General features: G+C 45.7%; 2 protein-coding genes across 3 annotated transcripts in view; one reads left to right on the forward strand and one right to left on the reverse strand.

Annotated features, from left to right (window-relative positions):
* The window catches only part of LOC140199310 (beta-galactosidase-like), a 48,828-nt gene extending 32,436 nt beyond the window's left edge, over positions 1–16,392 (reverse strand). For both annotated transcript variants that reach the window (XM_072261145.1, XM_072261143.1), the window contains exons 1-3: positions 16,215–16,392; positions 13,569–13,738; positions 629–779 (exon numbers count right to left, since the gene is read on the reverse strand). In XM_072261145.1, coding sequence (XP_072117246.1) covers positions 629–779; positions 13,569–13,738; positions 16,215–16,274 — 381 coding nt within the window. In that variant the 5' untranslated portion in view covers positions 16,275–16,392. The remainder of the gene's footprint in view (positions 1–628; positions 780–13,568; positions 13,739–16,214) is intronic.
* tmem169b (transmembrane protein 169b) overlaps positions 1–20,790 on the forward strand; it is a 462,028-nt gene that overhangs the window by 9,206 nt on the left and 432,032 nt on the right. The window lies entirely within an intron of this gene.

Here is a 20,790-nt window from a genome sequence, read left to right on the forward strand (position 1 = left end):
AGATAAATGGGCAACACAGTGGCATAGTGATTACCGTAACACTATTACAGTACCAGCAACTGGGTTGAATTCCCACCACTGTCTGTGAGGAGTTTGCACGTTCTCCCCATGACCACGAGGGTTTCCTCCAGGTGCTCCGGTTTCCTCCCACATTCCAAAAACATTAGTTGGTCACATGAGTGCAAATGGGCAGCGCAGGCTCGTTGGGCTGATTGCTATGTGTATCTCTAAAAATAGTAAACTGGGAGATGTAGTAGGTAATTTCAGAGTCAATCAGTCTGGAGTCATGTGTGGGACAGACCAAGGAAGATGGTGGTTTTCCACCCAGTCCAACACAGGAGAGAGAGAGAGAGTTCACTACATCTTCAGAGCCCATCCCAGGACGTAGAGGTAGGTTACCTCTGTTTCCCAAAGCCATCCCATTCCTGCCAACCCTTCCCGCCACTTTGTCCCTCCTCTCTGCCAGACCTGGATGCCCACCCCCCACCCACATTTCCGCCACCATGCAGCCTCCTACTCTCTGCCCCTCCTTCCCCCTCCACCCATCTTCAGCCAACCCAGGCGCCTGTCCAGCTTAGTCGCGGGGGGGGGGGGTAGGGGAGTGACTCCGACGAACACCAGCACTCACCAGGTCCCACTCGGCACAGATGTATGGCCCAGGACGCAAAATGACAAGCAGGCCCATCTCCTGGACAAGGCGGAGAAAACGTTCAATGTCCCTGGACTCTGTGAAGTTGAACACGCCTGGTGTCATTTCATGGTAATTCCAGGCCACATACCTTGGGAGGGGAGGAACAGAGATATGGCACTAGTTATTCACAAATCCTTGCTACTTCCAGACCAGACCTGAAAACACGTACCACCAGACTCAAAGACAGCTTCTGCCCTGCTGTCATGAGACCATTACAATTAAAATTCTCAACCCCATCTCCTGCCTTCTCCCAGATTTTGATAGCCGGACTAATTGAAAGCAACAGATGTTTCTACAGAATTCCTTGTGTTACTAATCAAGAACCTACCTAACTCTGCTTTAAATACACCAAATGACTTGGCCTCCATCGCCGTCTGTGGCAATAAATTCCACTGATTCACCGCACTCTGGCTAACGAAATTCCTCCTTATCTCTGTTCTAAATGGACGCTCCTCATTTTGGAGCGATGCCCTCTGATCCTAGACTCCCCGACTCTGGAAACATTCTCTCCATTTCAATACAGGCCTTTCAATATTTGATATGTTCCAAATATTATTATTTGATTAATTAACAAGGGCTTGTGAATAATTAAATAATTATAATCCTGTTGTATTTAATTAATTAATTAGAAATCCTCGATAATACCAGACAGGCCTGACAACACATACCACCAGGCTCAAGAACAGCTGTTATAAGATTATTACCATTAACGCACAAAATGCTGGAAGAAGACCATAAAACACAGAAGAAGAATTAGGCCATTCAATCACAACTGATTTATTATCCCTCTCAACTCCGTTTTCCTATCTTCTCCCCGTTACCTCTGACACCCTGACTAATGAAGAACTATCAACCTCTGCTTTAAATAAACCCAGTGACTTGGCGTCCACAACTGCCTGTAGCAATGAATTCCACAGATTCACTACCCTCTGGCTGAAGAAATTCCTTCTCATCTCTATTCTAAAGGGAATTCAGTAGGTCAGGCAGCTTTGAAGAAGGAGAATAAATAGTCCATGTATCAGGCCAAGCCCTTCACCAGGACTGGAAAGGAAGGGGGAAGATGCCAGAGTAAGAAGGTGGGGGAGGGGAGGAGTACAAACTGACAGGTGATAGGTGAGGGGGAAGGTGGAATGAAGTGAGAAGCTGGGAGTGGGCGCATGGGTAGAGGTATAGGGCTGAAGAAGAAGGAGGAATCTGAAAGCAGAGTGAACCATTGGAGAAATGGTAAGAGTAGGCACACCAGAAGGGGGTGATAGGCAGGTGAAGAAAAGAGGAAGAGTGGAGTCAGAATGGGGAACAGGAAAAGAAAGAAGGGCCGGGGGAGAAATTGGAAGTTCAAGAAATTGATGTTCATGCCATCAGGTTGGAGGCTATCTGGACAGAATATTAAGTGTTGTTCCTCCAGCCTGACAGTGGCCTCATCGTGACAGCAGAGGAGGGCAAGGACCAACATGTAGGAATGGGAATGGGAAATACAGTTAAAATGGGTGGCCACCAGGAAATCCCACCTTTTGTGGGCAGATGGAGTGAAGGTACTCAATGAGGCAGACCCCCAATCTATGTCAAGTCTCACCAATTTAGATGAGGTCACATTGGGAGCATCGGCTACAGTGGACGACCCAGACAGACATATAAGTGAAATGTTGCCTCATCCCGAAGGACTATCTGGGGCCCTGAATGGGGATGTGGGAGGAGGTGATATGGAGGGCACGCTATTGCCCACATAGCAAGCTCCGTCTGAATCATTTATAAAAATACTGAACCAAGGTCCCAGCATCAACCCCTGTGGCACACCACTAGTCACGGTCCACATTCTGCCCTTATTGTAGGTGTCCTAACTCAAGATCAGCTGCCTTCCCATGTGGAACTTATCAGACTTTGTTGGATTCCCTGTAAACCTCCTCCCTCTCTCCTTAAACCCATGTTTTAGTCATCCCAACATGGAACAGACTCTTTGTTGATCTGCTGGGATTTTCACGCACAACAGTCTCTAGAGTTGACAGAGCACGCTGCGAAAAACAAAAAGCATCGAGTGAGCATAAGAAGACCACAAACATACACCACACTTGGTACTGGAGGTACCTAACGAAGAACCACTGAGTCTATGTTATGAAATTTGTTATTTGCAGCAGCAGTGTAGTAGAGTACATAAAAATCACTATAAACTACAATAGGAATATTTAAAAATAAACAAGCTGAGCAAAATAGTGAGGATGTGTTTAAGGGTTCATGGACCATTCCATAATCTGATTATCGGAAGGGTAAAAACTGTTTGTAAAACATACAGTATGTGTCTTCAGGCTCCTCTACCTCCTCCTCGATGGAAGTAATGAGAAAATAGAGCAGGCTTGATGGGCCAAATGGTTAACTCTGCTCCTGTGTCTTTTGGTCTAAGAGGGCCCTTCATACTAATACAAGGGGGCGTAATTTTAAGGTGATTGGAGGTTAGAGGTAGTTTTTTTTTACAAAGAGTGGTGGGTGTGTGGAATGCACTGGCAAGGGTGGTGGTAAAGGAAGATCCATTATGGTCATTTAAGAAGCTTAGATAGGCACACTGATGTTAGGAAAATGGACAACTATGTGGGAGGGAAGGATTAGATTGATCTTAGAGGAGATTAAAAGGTCAGCACAACATTGTGGGCCAAAGGGCCTGTACAAAGCTGAATTGTTCTGTGTTCTATGATTTATGCTGCCCTCTTGCAGATGTCCTTGATGGTGGGGAGGCTAATGGCCATGATGGAGCTGAGTTTACAAGCCTCTGCAGTTTTTTTCCAATCCTGTGCATTGGCACCTCCACACCTGATGCTGATCCAACCAGTCAGAATGGTCTCCACGGTGCATCTGTATAATGCTGTGAATACATCTGTGATATATCATTCCACCTCTCCATCTCCTTCACTCTAGAGAATACCCAGCCTGTCCAATCACTTATAACTCAAGCATTCCAGTTCTACAAACATCTCTGGCGTAACCCTGTCCTTCCTCTAGTGGCATGACCAGAGGTACAGTGTTATGCAGAAGGGCAGGAGGTCATCAGTGACAACAGTCAGGAGGACGATGGTGAAGGGGTAGAGATGAGCATGGGGCCACGATGGGCAGGAGGTTAAGAGAGAAATGGAGGAAGAACTTCCCTCCCCCTTCCCAAGTGCCTGGATGTTAGAACAGACTGGAGACCTGGGAGATGGAGGATGCTGGAATCTAGAGTGACACAAACTGCTGGACTCTGTTGGTCAGACAGCGTCTGTGGAAGAAAATGGACATGCAGTGTTTCAGGTCAAGACACTTCATCTAGACTGCAAAGCAAGCAGATAGCCAGTATATAAAGGTGGGCGGGGGGAAAGGTGGATGTTAAGTTGTGGGTGGGGTTGATGGGCAGCTGAGGGAAGGGTGGGGGAGACTGGGAATGGAATCAGAAGCTACTGAGAGGAGAGGACAATGCTGCATGGAATGGAGGGAGGGGCAGAAGAGATGGGAACCGGGGGAAGAGTGTGTGGGTGATGTGCAGCTGGAGAGAGTGAAGGAGGGGAAGAAGACTGGGTGATGGGGTCGGTGGGATCAGAAAGGGACACAAAAGGTCAGAGACAGACATAGTTCCCAGTAGGTGTAGAATTAAATGTTTATGTTGCTAGGCTGGAGGAATGAGGTGCTGTTCCTCAGTTTGCAATTAGCCTCAATCTGGGCAGTGGGGGAGGCCAAGGACAGATACATCAATGCGGGATTGGGAAGGGAAAGTAAGAAGACTGCAGAAGGAGGAAACCATAGGTTCATAAGGTTCAGCAACTTTAAATTCCTCGGTGTTACCATTTCAGAGATCTGTCCTGGGACCAGCACGTAACTGTCAATGCAAATAAAGCATAGCAGCACATCTACTTTCGACTAAAACTGTGATAAGATGACTGATGCATCGCCTGGTTTGGAAATACCAATGCCCTTGAACAGAGAGCCTACAAAAAGTAGTGTAAACAGCCCAGTCCATGGGTAAAGCCCTCCCCACCACTGAGCGCATCTACATGGAGTGCTATCGCAGAAAAACAGAACCATCATAACAAAACCATAGAACTAAGATATAGGAACAGAATTAGGCAAAATGGCCCATCTCGTTAGTTTTCAAAAACTTCCCAATCCTCAAACTTACCACTAATTTTTGCTATATTTTATGTCCCTGCTTTGGCTTTTAGGTTGACTTTGAGTTCCCATGTCAGCCACGTTTGCATCATCCTGCCTTTAGAATACTTCTTCTTTGGGATGTATCTAGCCTGTGCCTTCCGAATTGCTTCCACAAGTTCCAGCCATTGCTGCTCCGCCATCATCCTTGCTAGTGTCCTCTTCCAATCAACTGGCCAGCTCCTCTGTAATTCCCTATACTCCACTATAGTCCTGATACATCTCACTTTAGCTTCTTCTTCTCAAATTGCAGGGTGCCTCTAAGGATCCAGCACCAACCTGATTTTCCCAATCTACCTGCATATTGAAATCCCCATGAGCATTGTAACTTGGGCCTTATGACATGCCTTTTCTATCTCCTGGTGTAATTTGTAGACCGCATCTTTGCTACTGTTTGAAGGCCTGCATATAACTCTGATCAGTCTTTTCACCTGGCAGTCTCTTAACTCCACCCACAAGGATTCTACACCTTCCAATCCTATGTCACCTGTTTCTGAGGATTTGATTTCACTTTTTACCAACAGAGCTCCCCCCCCCCCCCGCCACCTCTGTGTGTCCTTTTGATACAACATGTACCCTTGGATGTTAAACTCCCAGCTATAACCTTCTTCCAGCCGCGATTTAGTGATGCCCACAATGTCATACATGCCAATCTGTAAAACTGTGATGCAGGTTTATCTACCTTATTTCATATGTGTGCATTCAAATCTAACACCTTCCGTCCTATGTTCATGCTTTTCAATGTTGTCCTACTTTTACACTGCAACTCATCCCATAGACTGCAATTTAGCCCTATCATCAGCCTCTCCTCGCTAGCCATCTCACTGCACAATGCCTCTGTAAATGAAAAGCCCTGTCCTCCGCCCTATCACTCAGGTTCCCATTCCCCAGCCAAATTAGTTTAAACCCTCATGAAAAGCTCTAGCAAACCTGCCTGCAAGAATATTGAACTTCCCCCTTTTGTACAGGTCGTACTTTCCCCAAAAGAGACTCCCATAGTTCAGAAATCTGAACCCCTGTCCCCTGTACCAGTTCCTCAACCACGCCTTCATCTGCCAAATGCTTCTATTCTTGCCCTCAATGGTGTGTGGCACAGGCAACAAATCAGAGACTCCTACCCGGGCAGTCTTGCTTTTCAGCTCTCTACCTAATTCCTAAAAATCTGTCTTCAGGACCTCTTCGCCTTTCCTACCAATACCATTGAATCCAATATGTACCCAAGCTTCTGGCTGCTCACCCTCTCTCCCTTTAGAATGCCGTGGACCCAATCCTTCTCACAGCTACCACCAGGAAGGAAGTACAGGAGCCTCAGGACCCACACCACCAGATTCAGGAACAGTAATTACCCCTCAACCATCAGTTAGAAGGTACAGGAACTTCAGGACCCACACCACCAGGTTCAGGAACAGTTATTACCCCTCAACCATCAGTTAGAATGTACAGGAGCCTCAGGACCCACACCCCCAGGTTCAGGAACAGTTATTACCCCCAACCATCAGTTAGAAAGTACAGCAGCCTCAGGACCTACACCACCTGGTTCAGGAACAGTTATTACCCCTCAGCCATCAGTTAGAAGGTACAGGAGCCTCAGAACTCACACCACCAGGTTCAGGAACAGTTATTACCGCTCAACTATCAGTTAGAAGGTACAGGAGCCTCAGGACCCACACCACCTGGTTCAGGAACAGTTATTACCCCTCAACTGTCAGGCTCTTGGACCAGAAGGGTGGCAGAGTAGCGCAGTGGCTAGGACAACACTTAAATTCCCACTGCTGCCTGTAACCGCATGGGATTTCTCCGGATGCTCCAGTTTCCTCCCACAGTCCAAAACATACCAGTTGGCAAGTTAATTGGTCACTGTAAATTGTCCCGTGATTAGGCTAAGGTTAAATAGGGGGTTACTGAGCAGCACGGCTCGAAGGGCCTATTCCACGCTGTATGTCAATAAATTAATTAAAATTTCACTCTGCCGAACACCGAACTGTTTCCAGAAACAACAAACTCATTTTCAAGGATTCTTCATCTCATGTTCTTGATATTAATTGTCTATTTATATATCATTATCTTGCTTGCTGATGCTTGTTTTTTCTCTCTATTTACAAGCCCACAAGAAAATGAATCTCAGGTTTGTATAGGGGTGACATATATGTACTTTGATAATAAATTTACTTTCAATTCAGAAGATGATCTCGTAAATACATACAGCTTATTTCCCCTGGCTATAGAATCTAGAAGCTCACAATAAGAGTGGGCTATTTGGGAATGAAATGAGAACTTCCTCCTCTGGAATCTGTAGAATTTTCCAAGGCACAGTGTGTCAATGAGTTCCCTCCAAACTAAAATCAACTTATTTAGGAAAGGGGAAATAGCATACTACTGCTGCTCTTTCCTGAAAGCCATGATGTGGCTGGAATGAAGAATTAGTACACTGCTGTGAACATTAAAAAGTTATGATTGTTTAATGTAATTTCAAGTACACGATTGTGAAGGAGAACAAAATAATTATTACTCCGGATCTAATGCAGCACAAGACAAACATAAGGAACACAATAATTTTAAAAACCACAATAAATATAAATACATGAGACAGCCTATATACATGGATTGATTGTATACCCATAAAGTGATGCTAGGCACAAGAGTGTCTGTACATAAGGTGACTGATAAGAAATGATAAAGTAGTGATGGCGGGGGTGTGGAGGTGTTGATCAGCCTCACTGTTTGGGGCAAGTAACTGCTTTTTGAATCTGGTGGTTCTGGATGTTATGTAGTCTCTTCTCTGATGGGAGTGGGACAACCTACCATGAGCAGGGTAGGTGGGATCCTTCATGATCTTACTGACCATTTTCCAATGACTTTGTATATATACTGTACTGTGCAAAAGTCTTAGGCACCCTAGATTTTTCATAGAAATTTTGTTTTAGATGTTTTTTTTTGTCTCCATAAAATATAAGATCAGAATTAGGCCATTCGGCCCATCAAGTCAGCTCTGCCATTTCATCATGGCTGATCCATTTTCCCTCTCAGCCCCAATCTCCTGCCTCCTCCCCATATCCCTTCATGCCCCAACTCACCACTCTCTGCCTAAAGAAATCCCTCAACTCCATTCTAAAAAGAGGCCCCTCAATTCTGAGGCTGTGTCTTCTGGTCTTAGACTCCCTCAGCATGGGAAACATCCTCTCCACATCCACTCTAATGAGACCTTTCAACATTCAATAGGGTTCAATGAAGTCACTCCTCATTCTTCTGAATTCCAGTGAGTAGAGGCCCAGAGCTATCAAACACTCCTCATATGACAAGCATTTCAATTCTGGAATCATTTTCTTGAACCTCCTTTGAACCCTCTAAGTCGGCACATCTTTTCTGAGATATGGGGTCCAAAATTGCTCACAATACTCCAAGTGAGGCCTCACCAGAGCTTTATAAAGCCCCATCATTACACCAATGCTTTTATGGTCTAAACCTCTCGAAATGAATGCTAAGATCACATTTGCCTTCCTCACTACAGACTCAACCTGTAAACTAACCTTTAGTGAATCCTGCATAAGGATTCCCAAGACCCTTTGCACCTCATTTTTTAATTTTCTTTCCATTTTGAAATTAGTCTACCCTTTTATTTCTTCTACCAAAGTGCATGACCATACACTTCCTGACACTGGATTCCATCTACCACCTCTTTGCCCGTTCTCCCAATCAGTCTGTCTTTCTGTAGCCTCTCTACTTCCATCTACCTGCATATCGTACACAAACCTGGTCACAAAGCTATCAATTCCATCATCCAAGTCATTGTTATGTAACATAAAAAGAATCGGTTCCAAAACTGACCCCTGTGGAACATCACTAGACACTGGAAGCCAACCAGAAAAACCTACCATTATTCCCACTCTTTGCCTCCTGCCAATCAGCAAATACTTTATCTGTGCTAGTATTTACCCTGTAATACCAAGGGCTCTTAAATTGTTAAGCAGCCTCATGTGTGACCCTTGTCAAAAGCCTTCTGAAAATCCAAGTACACAACATTCACCAATTCTCCATTCTCTATCCTGCTTATTATTTTCTCAAAGAATTCCAACAGATTTGTCAGACAAGATTTTCCCTTAAGGAAACCGTGCTGACTACGGCCTATTTTTTAGTGTGCCTCCAAGTACCCTGAAACCACATGTTTAACAATCCACTCCAACATCTTCCCAACCACTGAGATCAGACTAACTGGCCTATAATTTCCTTTCTTCTGCCTCTCTCCCTTCTTGAAGAGTGAAGTGACATTTGTAATTTTCCAGTCCTCTAGAACCATGCCAGAATCCATTGATTCTTGAAAGATCATTACTAGTGCCTCTGCAATCTCCTCAGCCACCTCTTTCAGAACCCTGTGGTGTAGTCCATCTAGTCCAGGCGACTTATCTCCCCTCAGACCTTTCAGCTTCCCATACACCTTCTCCCTAATTACGGCAACTTCAGACACTTCTGCTGACACTCTCAAAATTCCAGCATACTCCTGTTGTCTTCCACAGTGAAGACTGATACAAAATACTTACTCAGTTCGTCCACCATTTTCTTGTCCCCATTACTACTTCTCCAGCAGTCCAATATCTACTCTTGCCTTTTTTTTTACAACTTATGTATTTGAAGAAACTTTTGGTATCTTTAACATTATTGGCTAGCTTACCTTTGTATTCCATCTTCTCCATTTTTATGTTTTTAGTTGCTTTCTGTTGGTTTTTAAAAGCTTCCCAATTCTCTAAATTCCAATTAATTTTTGCTCTATTATATGCCCTCTCTTTGGCTTTTATGTTGGCTTTGACCTCACCAGCCATGATTGTGTCATCCTGATTTTAGAATACGACCTCCTCTGAATTTGCCCCCAGAAATTCTAACCATTGCTGCTCTGCCATCAACCTTGCCAGTATTTTTTTCCGATCAATTTTTGCCAGTTCCTCTCTCATGCCTCTGTAATTCCCTTTATTCCACTGTAATACAGATACATCTGACTTTAGCTTCTCCTTCTCCAACTTCAGGGTGAATTTGACCATATTATGATCACTGTCACTTAAAGGTTTCTCTCTAATCAATTCTGGATCATTGCACAACAGCCAATCCAAAATAGCTGATCCCAACCATAAGCTGCTGTAAAAAGCCATCTCATAGGCATTCTAGAGAATCCCCCTCTTGGGATACAGCACCAACCTGTTTTCCCAATCCATCTGCATATTGAAGTCCCCCATGACGATTGTAACACTGCCATTATGGCACATATTTTCTATCTCCCATTGTAATTTGTAGACCACATCCTTACTACTGTTTGGGGGTCTGTATATAACTCCCATCAGGGTCTTTTTACCCTTGCAGTTCCTTAGCTCTATCTACAATGATTCAACACCTTCTGACCCTATGTCACCTCTTTCTAATGACTTGGTTACATTTTTTACCAACAGAGCAACATCACCCTCTATGCCTACCTGCTTGTTCTTTCAGTACAATATGTATCCTTGAACGTTAAACTCTTTCAGCCATGACTCAGTGATGCCCACGTCATACATCCCAATCTGTGACTGTGTTATAAGTTCATCTACCTTATTCCGTATACTGCACACATTCAAATATAACACCTTCAATCCTGTATTCATCACCCTTTTCAATTTTGTCCCCCCTTTTACATTGTAACTCATCCTGTTGACTGCAAGTTTGCCATCAACTTCCCATGTTGACGGTATCACAACACACTGCCTGTTAGTATACTAACTACCTCATCCTCAGCACCATCACTCCAGTTCCCATCTCCCTGCCAAGTCCATAGAAGAGCAAATTATAGATTTCCAAACATTAATTTTCAAAAATATTAAATGTTTCAGAGAAGTTTTTGTATGTTGTCAAAGAAAGTAACATATTAAGTAACAGACCACTTTTCAAATAAAAACCTGATTACTTTGAAGGTATAAAGCCCAGTGCATGATTAAACAAAGATAACAAACAGGTGCTAATGATCAATGACATAATGAGTTGAATTGACTAAACCAGTGGTCCCCAACCACCGGGCCACAAAGCATGTCCTACTGGGCAGCGAGGAAACGATATGATTTGGTGATATGAAAGGATATGAGTCAGCTGCACCTTTCCTCATCCCTGTCACGCACTGTTGAACTTGAACAGCCCCCACCGCACCCCCCCCCCAGTCGGCCGGTCCGCAAGATTATCGTCAATAAAGGTTGGGGACCCCTGAATGAAACTGATTAATTGAAAAAGAAATGGGTGTAGAAGAAATCAAACTGGGCAAAGGACAACCAAGCAAAAAGGTGAGGGTGTGGCAGATATGACAGTTTAACCGTCAAATGATCAATTCTTACACCAGGGCTAGAGTGAGCAGAGCAACGAGACACAATGAGGTCGTCCTGCATCAGTGAGGTCTCTCCCAAGCAGAAGTGAAAAAAAAAAGTTCAAAAAGTTTATTTGTCAAAGTATGCATGTACAATACAACTTTGATATTCATCTTCTCCAGATAGCCATGAAATACAGAGAGACCATGGGAGTTGTTGAAAGAAAAGACATCAACTCCCCCCACTGACACAAAAATGAAACAATACTCACAACATCCAAACACCCCCACCCCCTCCCCACAGAAAAAGGTGAAAATAATGTCAAATCTCCAACCCCCTCACCCACAGCAAAGAAAGAGCAACATCAAATCCCTGATCCTCTCCCCTGTAGAGAAAAAAAGTGACAATAGCATCAAAACCCCCAAATCCCCCCCTCACACACCAAAAATTAAACAGATCACCCATCCACCAATCGGCCACAAGGAAGAAAACACCGAAAAGCTGAAGGAAACCAATATAGAGTACAGTCCAATAATCACATAAATCTCAGAATATCGAAAACATCCTCCCATCAGTATTTGAGGAGAGCAGTCGCACAAACTCAGTCCTTCTGTGAAGAGCGGCCGCCACGCTGGATCCAAACCTCAGCAGTCCGGCCACTGACTGTCATCACCTTGGTGGCCTTCGTTGGGAGCGATCGTTGACCCCCTCCACATTTGCCTCAATGCTTCAATCATCCTCAACGCTTTGAAATGAAGTTGTTCATGGTACTGCGCCCCGTTTCTGGTCTTCTCCATGAGTCAGCTCGTGCTCCCGGTCATTTTCGGGACCCCATCTTCAGTCTTCTCCACAAGGCAGCACTCTGGACACAGCAGACTGCTAGAACATTCAACTGAGTTCCAAACTGCACGTCACAGGCTCCAACAGTTTCTGTAACAGAATCAAGACAAAAAGAACAAGCAAAAGGTGTAGAAAAAGTGAAATAATTGGAGAAATTGGCTATCTGAAAGATGTCACCCGATGCTGTTTGCTGGTGCCATCTTGACTGGAATTTCACAACAGACAGGAGTTTCAAGATGTACTGTCTTCTGAAAGAGCACAAAGGAATGAGCAAAGTCAAGGACCAGAAATGCAGCAGATGAGAGATACATCAAACTGATGTCCCATCTAAGTTGGAAGAGGTCCAGCATTGCTATCAGGTGTGAACACACACAAGCCACTGGAACCCAAGTATACTCCTCTACAGTCCAGAGAAATCTTGTCAGAAGCGGGCTTCATGGAAGAGTTGCAGCCAAAAAGCCAAGGACTGGGGTGTTGAACACGTGCTCTAGACTGATGAGTCAAAATTTGATATTTTTGGCTCAGACAGAAGGCAGTTTCTCCATAGAAGAGCTGGAGAGTGCTATACGGATGAGTGTCTGCAGCCAACAGTGAATCACTATGGAGTTTCCCTGCAGGTTAGGGGCTGCACTTCTGCGAATAGAGTTGGTGATCCGGTCAGAATTAATGAAACCTTCAATGCTGAGAAATACAAGCAGGTTCTCATCCATCATACAATACCATTAGGGAGGCGTCTGATCAGTGCCAACTTCATTCTGCAGCAGGACAGTGACCCCAGACACACGAACAAAGTCATAAAGAACTATCTTCAGCAAAAAGAACAAAGAGTTCTGCTTTCACAGAGCCCTGATTGTGGCTGTCTGCAATTACCTCAAGAGACAGTGAAAGTCTGCAGAAGAACTGTGGCAAGTTCTCCAAGATGCTTGGAACAACCTACCAGCCGATTTTCTTGTAAAACAGCACGACAATGTACCTAAGAGAATTGATACAGTTTTAAAGGCAAAGTGTGGTCACACCAAATATTAATTTGATTTAGTGTTTTACTGTTTACTGCTCTTTATAGTATTTTTCTTGATATTTGGAAACTTTTGATTTCATTAATTTTTAAAGTATCTTCACCATACAGAAATTTTTTACATGTATTTAAGACTTTTGCAAAGTATTGTATGTCCTTAATGGCAGTTAGGCTGGTGTATCTGACAGTTTTGACCACCCATTATACAGCCTTCCTGTCCACTGCACTTAAGTTTCTGTATCAAACAGTGATACAACATGTTAGGATGCTGTCTACTGCGGATTTGTAGGTCGTGAGAAAAGTCATGAAAAAGGAAGTTTTGCTGAGACTGCACACTGCTTTACTGAATCTGTCTTCGGAACCATGCAGGCCAGATACACTAGGACCATCCATGAGGAGAGAGGTGGCTAGGATAGGGATCGGCCCATTGCTGCAAACCCTCCTCCCTGGCAGGAGCAGACGGTTCTGGTATGTTCTGGGCTGAGATTCAGGAAGATGTTAGTAGCATGTAGTCTCTCACATGGTTGGGGCAAACGGTTTCACTTACATCTGGATGGTGTTGAGTCCTGCCATGTACATTTTCCGCAGTCGGTCTTTCCAGTAGATGGGAGGAACTCGGAAGTAGTGGATACTCCCGGAGATGTACCGGAAGCACGAACCATCCTTACTGAAACAATTCTTCTCATAGTCAATCGTGAAGGTGCCAGGTTTTGAACTCTGGTGAAAGAACAAGAGGAGTTAGATAGTAAAGCTCACTCTACACCGTCCTGTCACAACTGTCAGGGCAGGAACATCACTGGGCAAGGTGATCCTGCGCAGGTATTGTACTCAGCTACAGGCTGCAGCTGAAGGGGGTAAAAACAGAATGTTCTAGAAACACAGTGGCCTCCTGGTCATGAACAACAACCCAGCCATTAGACACACAAACATAGCAGAGTCCTTTGGTCCACAATGTTGCGCTGACCTTTTAAACTTCTCAAAGATCAATCTAACCCTTCCCTCTACTATAACTCTCCATTGATCTATCATCCATCTGCCTACTTAAGAGTTTCTTAAATATCCTTAATGCATCTGTGCATTCCATGCACTGTCCCTGTAATACAATGGGCTCTTATCTTGTTAAGTAGCCTCATATGCAGCATCTTGTCAGAGGCTTTCTGAAAATCCATGTAAACATCCACTGATTCTCCTATTCTACCTGTTATTTCTTCAAAGAATTCCATCAGATTTGTTAGGCAAGATTTCCCCTTAAGGAAACCATGCTGACTTTGGCCTGTTTTATTACGTTCCACCTAGTACACCGAAGAGTGTACAATTACATTTGTAATTTTACAATCCTCTGGAACCATTCCAGAATGTGACGACGATGATGATGTCCGGTTCTTCACTTGCGAAGATCAGGAGGGAAGAAGAGTCCTCAGGAGTGACGGCACGATTGTTTCTTCCCGCCTGTGCTACGTAGGTTTATAGTGAGATCAGGGTGTGCGGACCCGTTCCACTCTTCAGGCTGGTGGATGTTCAACAATGGCAAAGCGAGCTGCGACGACAAGGCTGTAGGTTGAGTATCAGAGTTTTCCTTCCAGACAGACTGCCCGGCAAGGCTAAGGAGTCCCATCTACCTGGGTTTGAAATCGGAACGGTCCTTCTCTTAGGCTGGCTGCCCGCCCAGTCATACCACTGGACACTTGGTTGCGCCACGACATGGCAAGCTTAGTAAGAACAGGGACATCACGTGAAGGCGTTGCTGTGGGGACGGTGCTGTAGGAGAGGGTGAACACGAGTGGCCTCCTTCGTGGTAACCCAAACAGTGGTCCTGCGGCGATCACTACACCTGGAAAGAAGAGGCTATGGAAGGCTCTTCACCTTCCTTAAGTGAGCAGGACGTCCAGCCCAGGACTCACCCGTTCCAAATCTCTAGTAACTCTTGAATGATCATTACAACTGCTTCCACAATCTCTTCAGCCACCTCTTTCAGAAGCCTAAGGTGTAGTTCATCTGGTCCAGGTGACTCATCTACCTTCAGACCTTTCAGCTTCCCAAGACTGTGGGTCAGCTACAGCCACCCACTCCTGTGGCCCTGTCACACTGGCATCAAACAGGTTTATCGTTAGTGTTGGACCACCTTCTCTCTGTGGTGGTGGGTGGGTGGGAGGGAGGGAAGGGGCCTGTTTTGCTGCTGTTGTTCTGTTGTTGTTGTTTATTTATTCATACGTGTTGTTCTGCTGGAATGTGTGACGATCCTTGCGGGCTGTCCCCTGCAAAGCCTCGGGTGTGTTAGTTGTTGACACAAACGACGCATTTCATTGTATGTTTTCATGTACGTGATAAATCAATGATTAGAATCGGAATTGTCACATGGTGAGATCCAGGGAACGACTTCACTTCACACAACACTCCCCCAGGGTTGTCCCTGTGATGGGGCTCGGGCGCCTTCTGGGTCCAGAGGGGTCAGCGTCATGGAGAGGCCACGCCGGCTGAGTCACCCTCTCTTCCCTCCACCGACCTTCGAACCTGGGTACAATCCTCTGCCTCCCAGTCTCCTACCCTCCCCCTCTCCTCCTCCTCATCCCCTCCCTCACTCCCCTCCCCCCTCACTCCCCTCCCCCCTCCCCTCTCCCCCATTCCCCCTCCCCTCCCCCCCTCTCCTCTCCCCCCTCCCCTCCCCCCTCCCCCCTCCCCCCTCTCCCCCTCCCTCTCCCCACTCTCCCCCTCTCCCCTCCCCTCCTCCCCCCTCCCCTCTCCCCTCTCCCCTCTCCCCCTCCCCCCTCTCCCCCCTCTCCCCTCCCCCCTCTCCCCCCTCTCCCCCCTCTCCCCTCTCCCCCCCCTCCCCTCCTCCTCCTCCCCCCCTCCCCCCTCTCCCCCCCCTCCCCCCCCCTCCCCCCTCTCCCCCCCCTCCCCCCTCTCCCCCCCCTCCCCCCCTCCCCCCCCTCCCCCCCTCCCCCCCTCCCCCCCTCTCCCCCCCTCCCCCCTCTCCCCCCTCCCCCCCCCCTCTCCCCCCTCCCCCCCTCCCCCCCTCTCCCCCCTCCCCCCTCTCCCCCCTCCCCCCTCTCCCCCCCTCCCCCCTCCCCCCTCTCCCCCCCTCCCCCCTCTCCCCCCTCCTCCCTCTCCCTCTCTCTCCCTCTCCCCCTCTCCCCCCTCTCCCCCCTCTCCCCCTGTCCCCCTCTCTCCTCTCCCTCCCCCTCCCCCTCCTCACCGACAATTCCCCGGACACCGCAGCGAGGAGGACGAGGAGAATCCGGACGTTTAGTCCCATAGCGCCGGTCCCGGGACCGCCCTCTGCCGGCTATTCGAACGCTCTCCGCCCGGTCTGCGCCGGTTCCGCCGCCTCAGCAGTTGGGGCGCATTTTACAGAAACCCGGCGGGTTCCAGGAAGTTCCGCCCCTTAAAGGCACCTGTCATGAGTCGGCAAATAAAATAAATGCCGTCAAACAAAGCCCGACGTCTTAAAGTGCAGCGGCTATGTATGTATACTTTCTGATTGTATTGTATTTGGTGGCACGTTTATTATAGTAATCTGTCACGTAGTTGGGGTGTGGCACTAGCAACAAATGAGTATTGTTATGTATTCATGTTTTGTCTTCGTTTAGTTATTAGTTGTTAACTGCTATCTTTGCTAATTATACTATTATTCTTGTTGTTGTTGTTCCTTCTCAAGTCTTGTGGCACATCAGGCAGCAACCTTGTCATTCCTTTTAGCATTTCTCGGTTTTCTACTAGGCCGAAATGCCAGCTGGACACTCAACCCAGCATGGATGGAAAGTGTGCAAGGAGCCAGTCAGATTCGAACCTGAGACTGCCTGCCTCGAAGTCTGGTGTGGATGCTACTACACCACCGGCTGGCTAATTACGTTACTGTACCACTTAGTAACGCTATGGTCACTATATCACTAATTTAGTTACATTATTGTTTTATCACTAAGATCGCTGTTCTTTGCTGGTTTCACAATAGAGGATCAAATGTACCTTTTTCAACTTGGAACTTAGTTATTTGGAAGCATTTCATACATTGTCAATTACCCTGGCTCAGTCTCTCAGCAGTTTTGGTTTACTTTCAAATAACCGCTACATTTTATCAGCAAAAAAAGTTATACCAAACAAACTCCAAACTCCCCGATTGTCTTGAACCTCTTGGCAAAACAGGAGTGGCTTGAGGAAGGATTACCTGTGACCTGTTGTTGATTCATGTTGTGTTTGTGGTTGGAATACAGTTTTAAATGGTCAATGCGGCCCCTCCATTGGGGACCGTTGCTCGATCATGTGGTGTTTGCCTGAGGGTTCGTTAGTTTGTTTTATTGAAGCGCTGAAATATTCCAGTTGCCGACATTCAAATTGAAGGCTGTTTGTGTGGTCTGATTAAAACACTGTGGACACACAAACAGTTTCTTCCCTACGTTTATTGAATCAGTGCTGCAGGTGAACAAAGAGTTAATTGCGAGTCGTGCAACTAGTGAAAGTAATATCAGTGTATCGAAGCATGGAACTGATGTCAGTGACCCTGGAGTCGGGGCACCCAAAAGAGAAATTAAAGCAAAAGCTAAGACTAATCTACTTGAAGGTCTTCAAAAGAGGTATGAAACAAATGTGAAACAATGGGTTGAACCAAACGTGTTCCATTGAAGGTCATGTTGTTGCAACAAGTGAATATGTGTCTCACCTTTCATCAGACAATTTTACTCAAATTCCAAGGCATGTTTTGACTACCTATAGAGCAGGTGACCCACGGGATGACCTGAAACCGAATGACAGTGTGCCTTACATCAGCGCTCAAAGGTCTGTTGCAGGAAGAACATCTTCGGTATCTAGTACCTCTTCTACACACACTAAATCAGAGGCTGCTGAAGCAGAGGCTGATTTGGCTGCATTAATCGCACGTCAACAATTATTGAAAGACAAATATGCTCTGGAAGTGCAAGAGGAGCAGCTACAGACAAGGAAGGAACTTCTTAAGATGGTTTGAGATGTGTCTATTTTAATGCAAGGGGTATCATGAACAAAACGGACGAGCTTGGAGCATGGACCAGTACTTGGAGCTATGATGTTGTGGCCATTACAGAGACTTGGATGGCTCAGGGGCAGGAATGCCTACTTAGAGTGCTAGGCTTTAGATGTTTCAGAAAGGACAGGGAGGGAGACAAAAGAGGTGAGGGCATGGCACTGCTGATCAGAGATAGTGTCACGGCTGCAGTAAAGGAGGAAGTCATGGAGGGGTTGTCTATGGAGACTCTGTGGGTGGAAGTTAGGAATAGGAAGGGGTCAATAACTCTATTGGGTGTTTTTTATAGACCATCCAATAGTCAAGTCAAATCACTTTTTATTGTCATTTCAACCTGCTGGTACACTACACAGTAAAAACGAAACAACGCTCCTCCAGGACCATGGTGCTACATGAAACAACAAAAAACTACACTAGACCAGGTGAGACAACACAAGGCAACACTAGACTACGTAAAACAACACAAAAACTACGCTAGACTACAGACCTACACAGGACTACATAAAGTGCACAAAGCAGTGCAGGGCAGTACAATAATTAATTGATAATTAATAAACAAGACAATAGGCACAGTAGAGGACAATTTCAATATAATAATAAATCATGTCGATGTCAGTCTAGACCCTGGGTATTGAGAAGTCTGATGGCTTGGGGTAAGAAACTGTTGCACAGTCTGGTCATGAGAGCCCGAATGCTTCGATACCTTTTGCCAGATGGCAGGAGGGAGAAGAGTTTGTATGAGGGGTGTATGGGGTCCTTCACAATGCTGTTAGCTTTGCGGGTGCAACCTGTTGTGTAAATGTCTGTAATGGTGGGAAGAGAGACCCTGATGATCATCTCAGCTGACCTCACTATCTGCTGCAGAATCTTGCGATCCGAGATGGTGCAATTCCTGAACCAGGCAGTGATGCAGCTGCTCAGGATGATTGGCATCTCCCTAGAGCGAGGGGTTTAGATGGGGTAGAGTTTGTTAGGTGTGTTCAGGAAGGTTTCTTGACACAATATATGGATAAGCCTACAAGAGGAGAGGCTGTACTTGATCTGGTATTAGGAAATGAACCTGGTCAGGTGTCAGGTCTCTCAGTAGGAGAGCATTTTGGAGACAGTAATCACAATTCTATCTCTTTTACCATAGCATTGGAGAGGGATAGGAACAGACAAGTCAGGAAAGCGTTTAGTTGGAGTAAGGGGAAATATGAAGCTATCAGGCAGGAACTTGGAAGCATAAATTGGAAGCAGATGTTCTCAGGGAAATGTATGTCAGAAATGTGACAAATGTTCAGGGGATATTTGCATGGTATTCTGCATAGGTATGTTCCAATGAGACAGGGAAAGGATGGTAGGGTGCAGGAACCATGGTGTACAAAGGCTGTAGAAAATCTAGTTAAGGAGAAAAGAAAAGTTTATGAAAGGCTCAAAAAACTAGGTAATGATAGAGATCTAGAAAATTATAATGCTAGCAAGAAGGAGCTTAAGAATGAAATTAGGAGAGCCAGAAGGGGCCATGAGAAGGCCTTGGCAAGCAGGATTAAGGAAAACCTCAAGGCATCCTACAAATATGTGAAGAGCAAGAGGATAAGACGTGAGAGAATAGGACCAATCAAATGTGACAGTGGAAAAGTGTGTATGAAACTGGAGGAGGTAGCAGAGGTACATAATAAATACTTTGCTTCAGTATTCACTATGGAAAAGGATCTTGGTGATCGTAGGGATGACCTACAGGGGACTGAAAAGATTGAGCATGTAGATATTAAGAAAGAGGATGTGCTGGAGCTTCCTGAAAGCATCAAGTTGGATAAGTCCCGGGAGCGGACGGGATGTACCCCAGGCTACTGTGGGAGGCGAGGGAGGAGATTGCTGAGCCTCTGGCAAGGACCTTGGCATCATCAATGAGGACAGGAGAGTTTCCAGAGGATTAGAGGGTTGCAGATGTTCTTCCCTTATTCAAGAAAGGGAGTAGAGATAGCTCAGGAAATCATAACCAGTGAGTCTTACTTCTGTGGTTGGTAAGTTGATGGAGAAGATCCTGAGAGGCAGGATTTATGAACATACACAGAGGCATAATATGATTAGGAATAGTCAGTATGGCTTTGTCAAAGACAAGTCGTGCCTTATGAGTCTGACTGAACTTTTTGAGGATGTGACTAAACACATTGATGAAGGTAGAGCAGTAGATGTAGTGTATATGAATTTCAGCAAGGCATTTGATAAGGTACCCCATGCAAGGCTTATTGAGAAAGTAAGGAGGCATGGGATCCAAGGAGACCTTGCTTTGTGGATCCAGAATTGGCTTGCCCACAGAAGGCAAAGAGTGGTTATAGACAGGTAATATTCTTCATAGAGGTCAGTGACCAGTGGTGTACCTCAGGGATGTGTTCTGGGACCCCTTCTCTTCATGATTTTTATAAATGACCTGGATGAGGAAGTAGAGGGATGAGTTAGTAAATTTGCTGATGACTCAAAGGTTGGGGGTGTTGTGGACAGTGTGGAAGGCTGTCAGAGGTTACAGCGGGTCATCGATAGGATGCAAAACTGGGCTGAGAAGTGGCAGATGGAGTTCAACCCTGATAAGTGTGAGGTGGTTCATTTTGGTAGGTCAAATATGATGGCAGAATATAATATTAATGGTAAGACTCTTGGCAGTGTGGAGGATCAGTGGGATATTGGGTCCGAGTCCATAGGACACTCAAAGCTGCTGCACAGGTTGAATTTGTGGTTAAGAAGGCATATGGTGTATTGGCCTTCATCAACTATGGGATTGAGTTCAAGAGCTGAG

The sequence above is a fragment of the Mobula birostris genome, chromosome 6 (genome assembly GCF_030028105.1).
Source record: "Mobula birostris isolate sMobBir1 chromosome 6, sMobBir1.hap1, whole genome shotgun sequence".
NCBI classification, from domain to species: Eukaryota; Metazoa; Chordata; class Chondrichthyes; order Myliobatiformes; family Myliobatidae; genus Mobula; species Mobula birostris.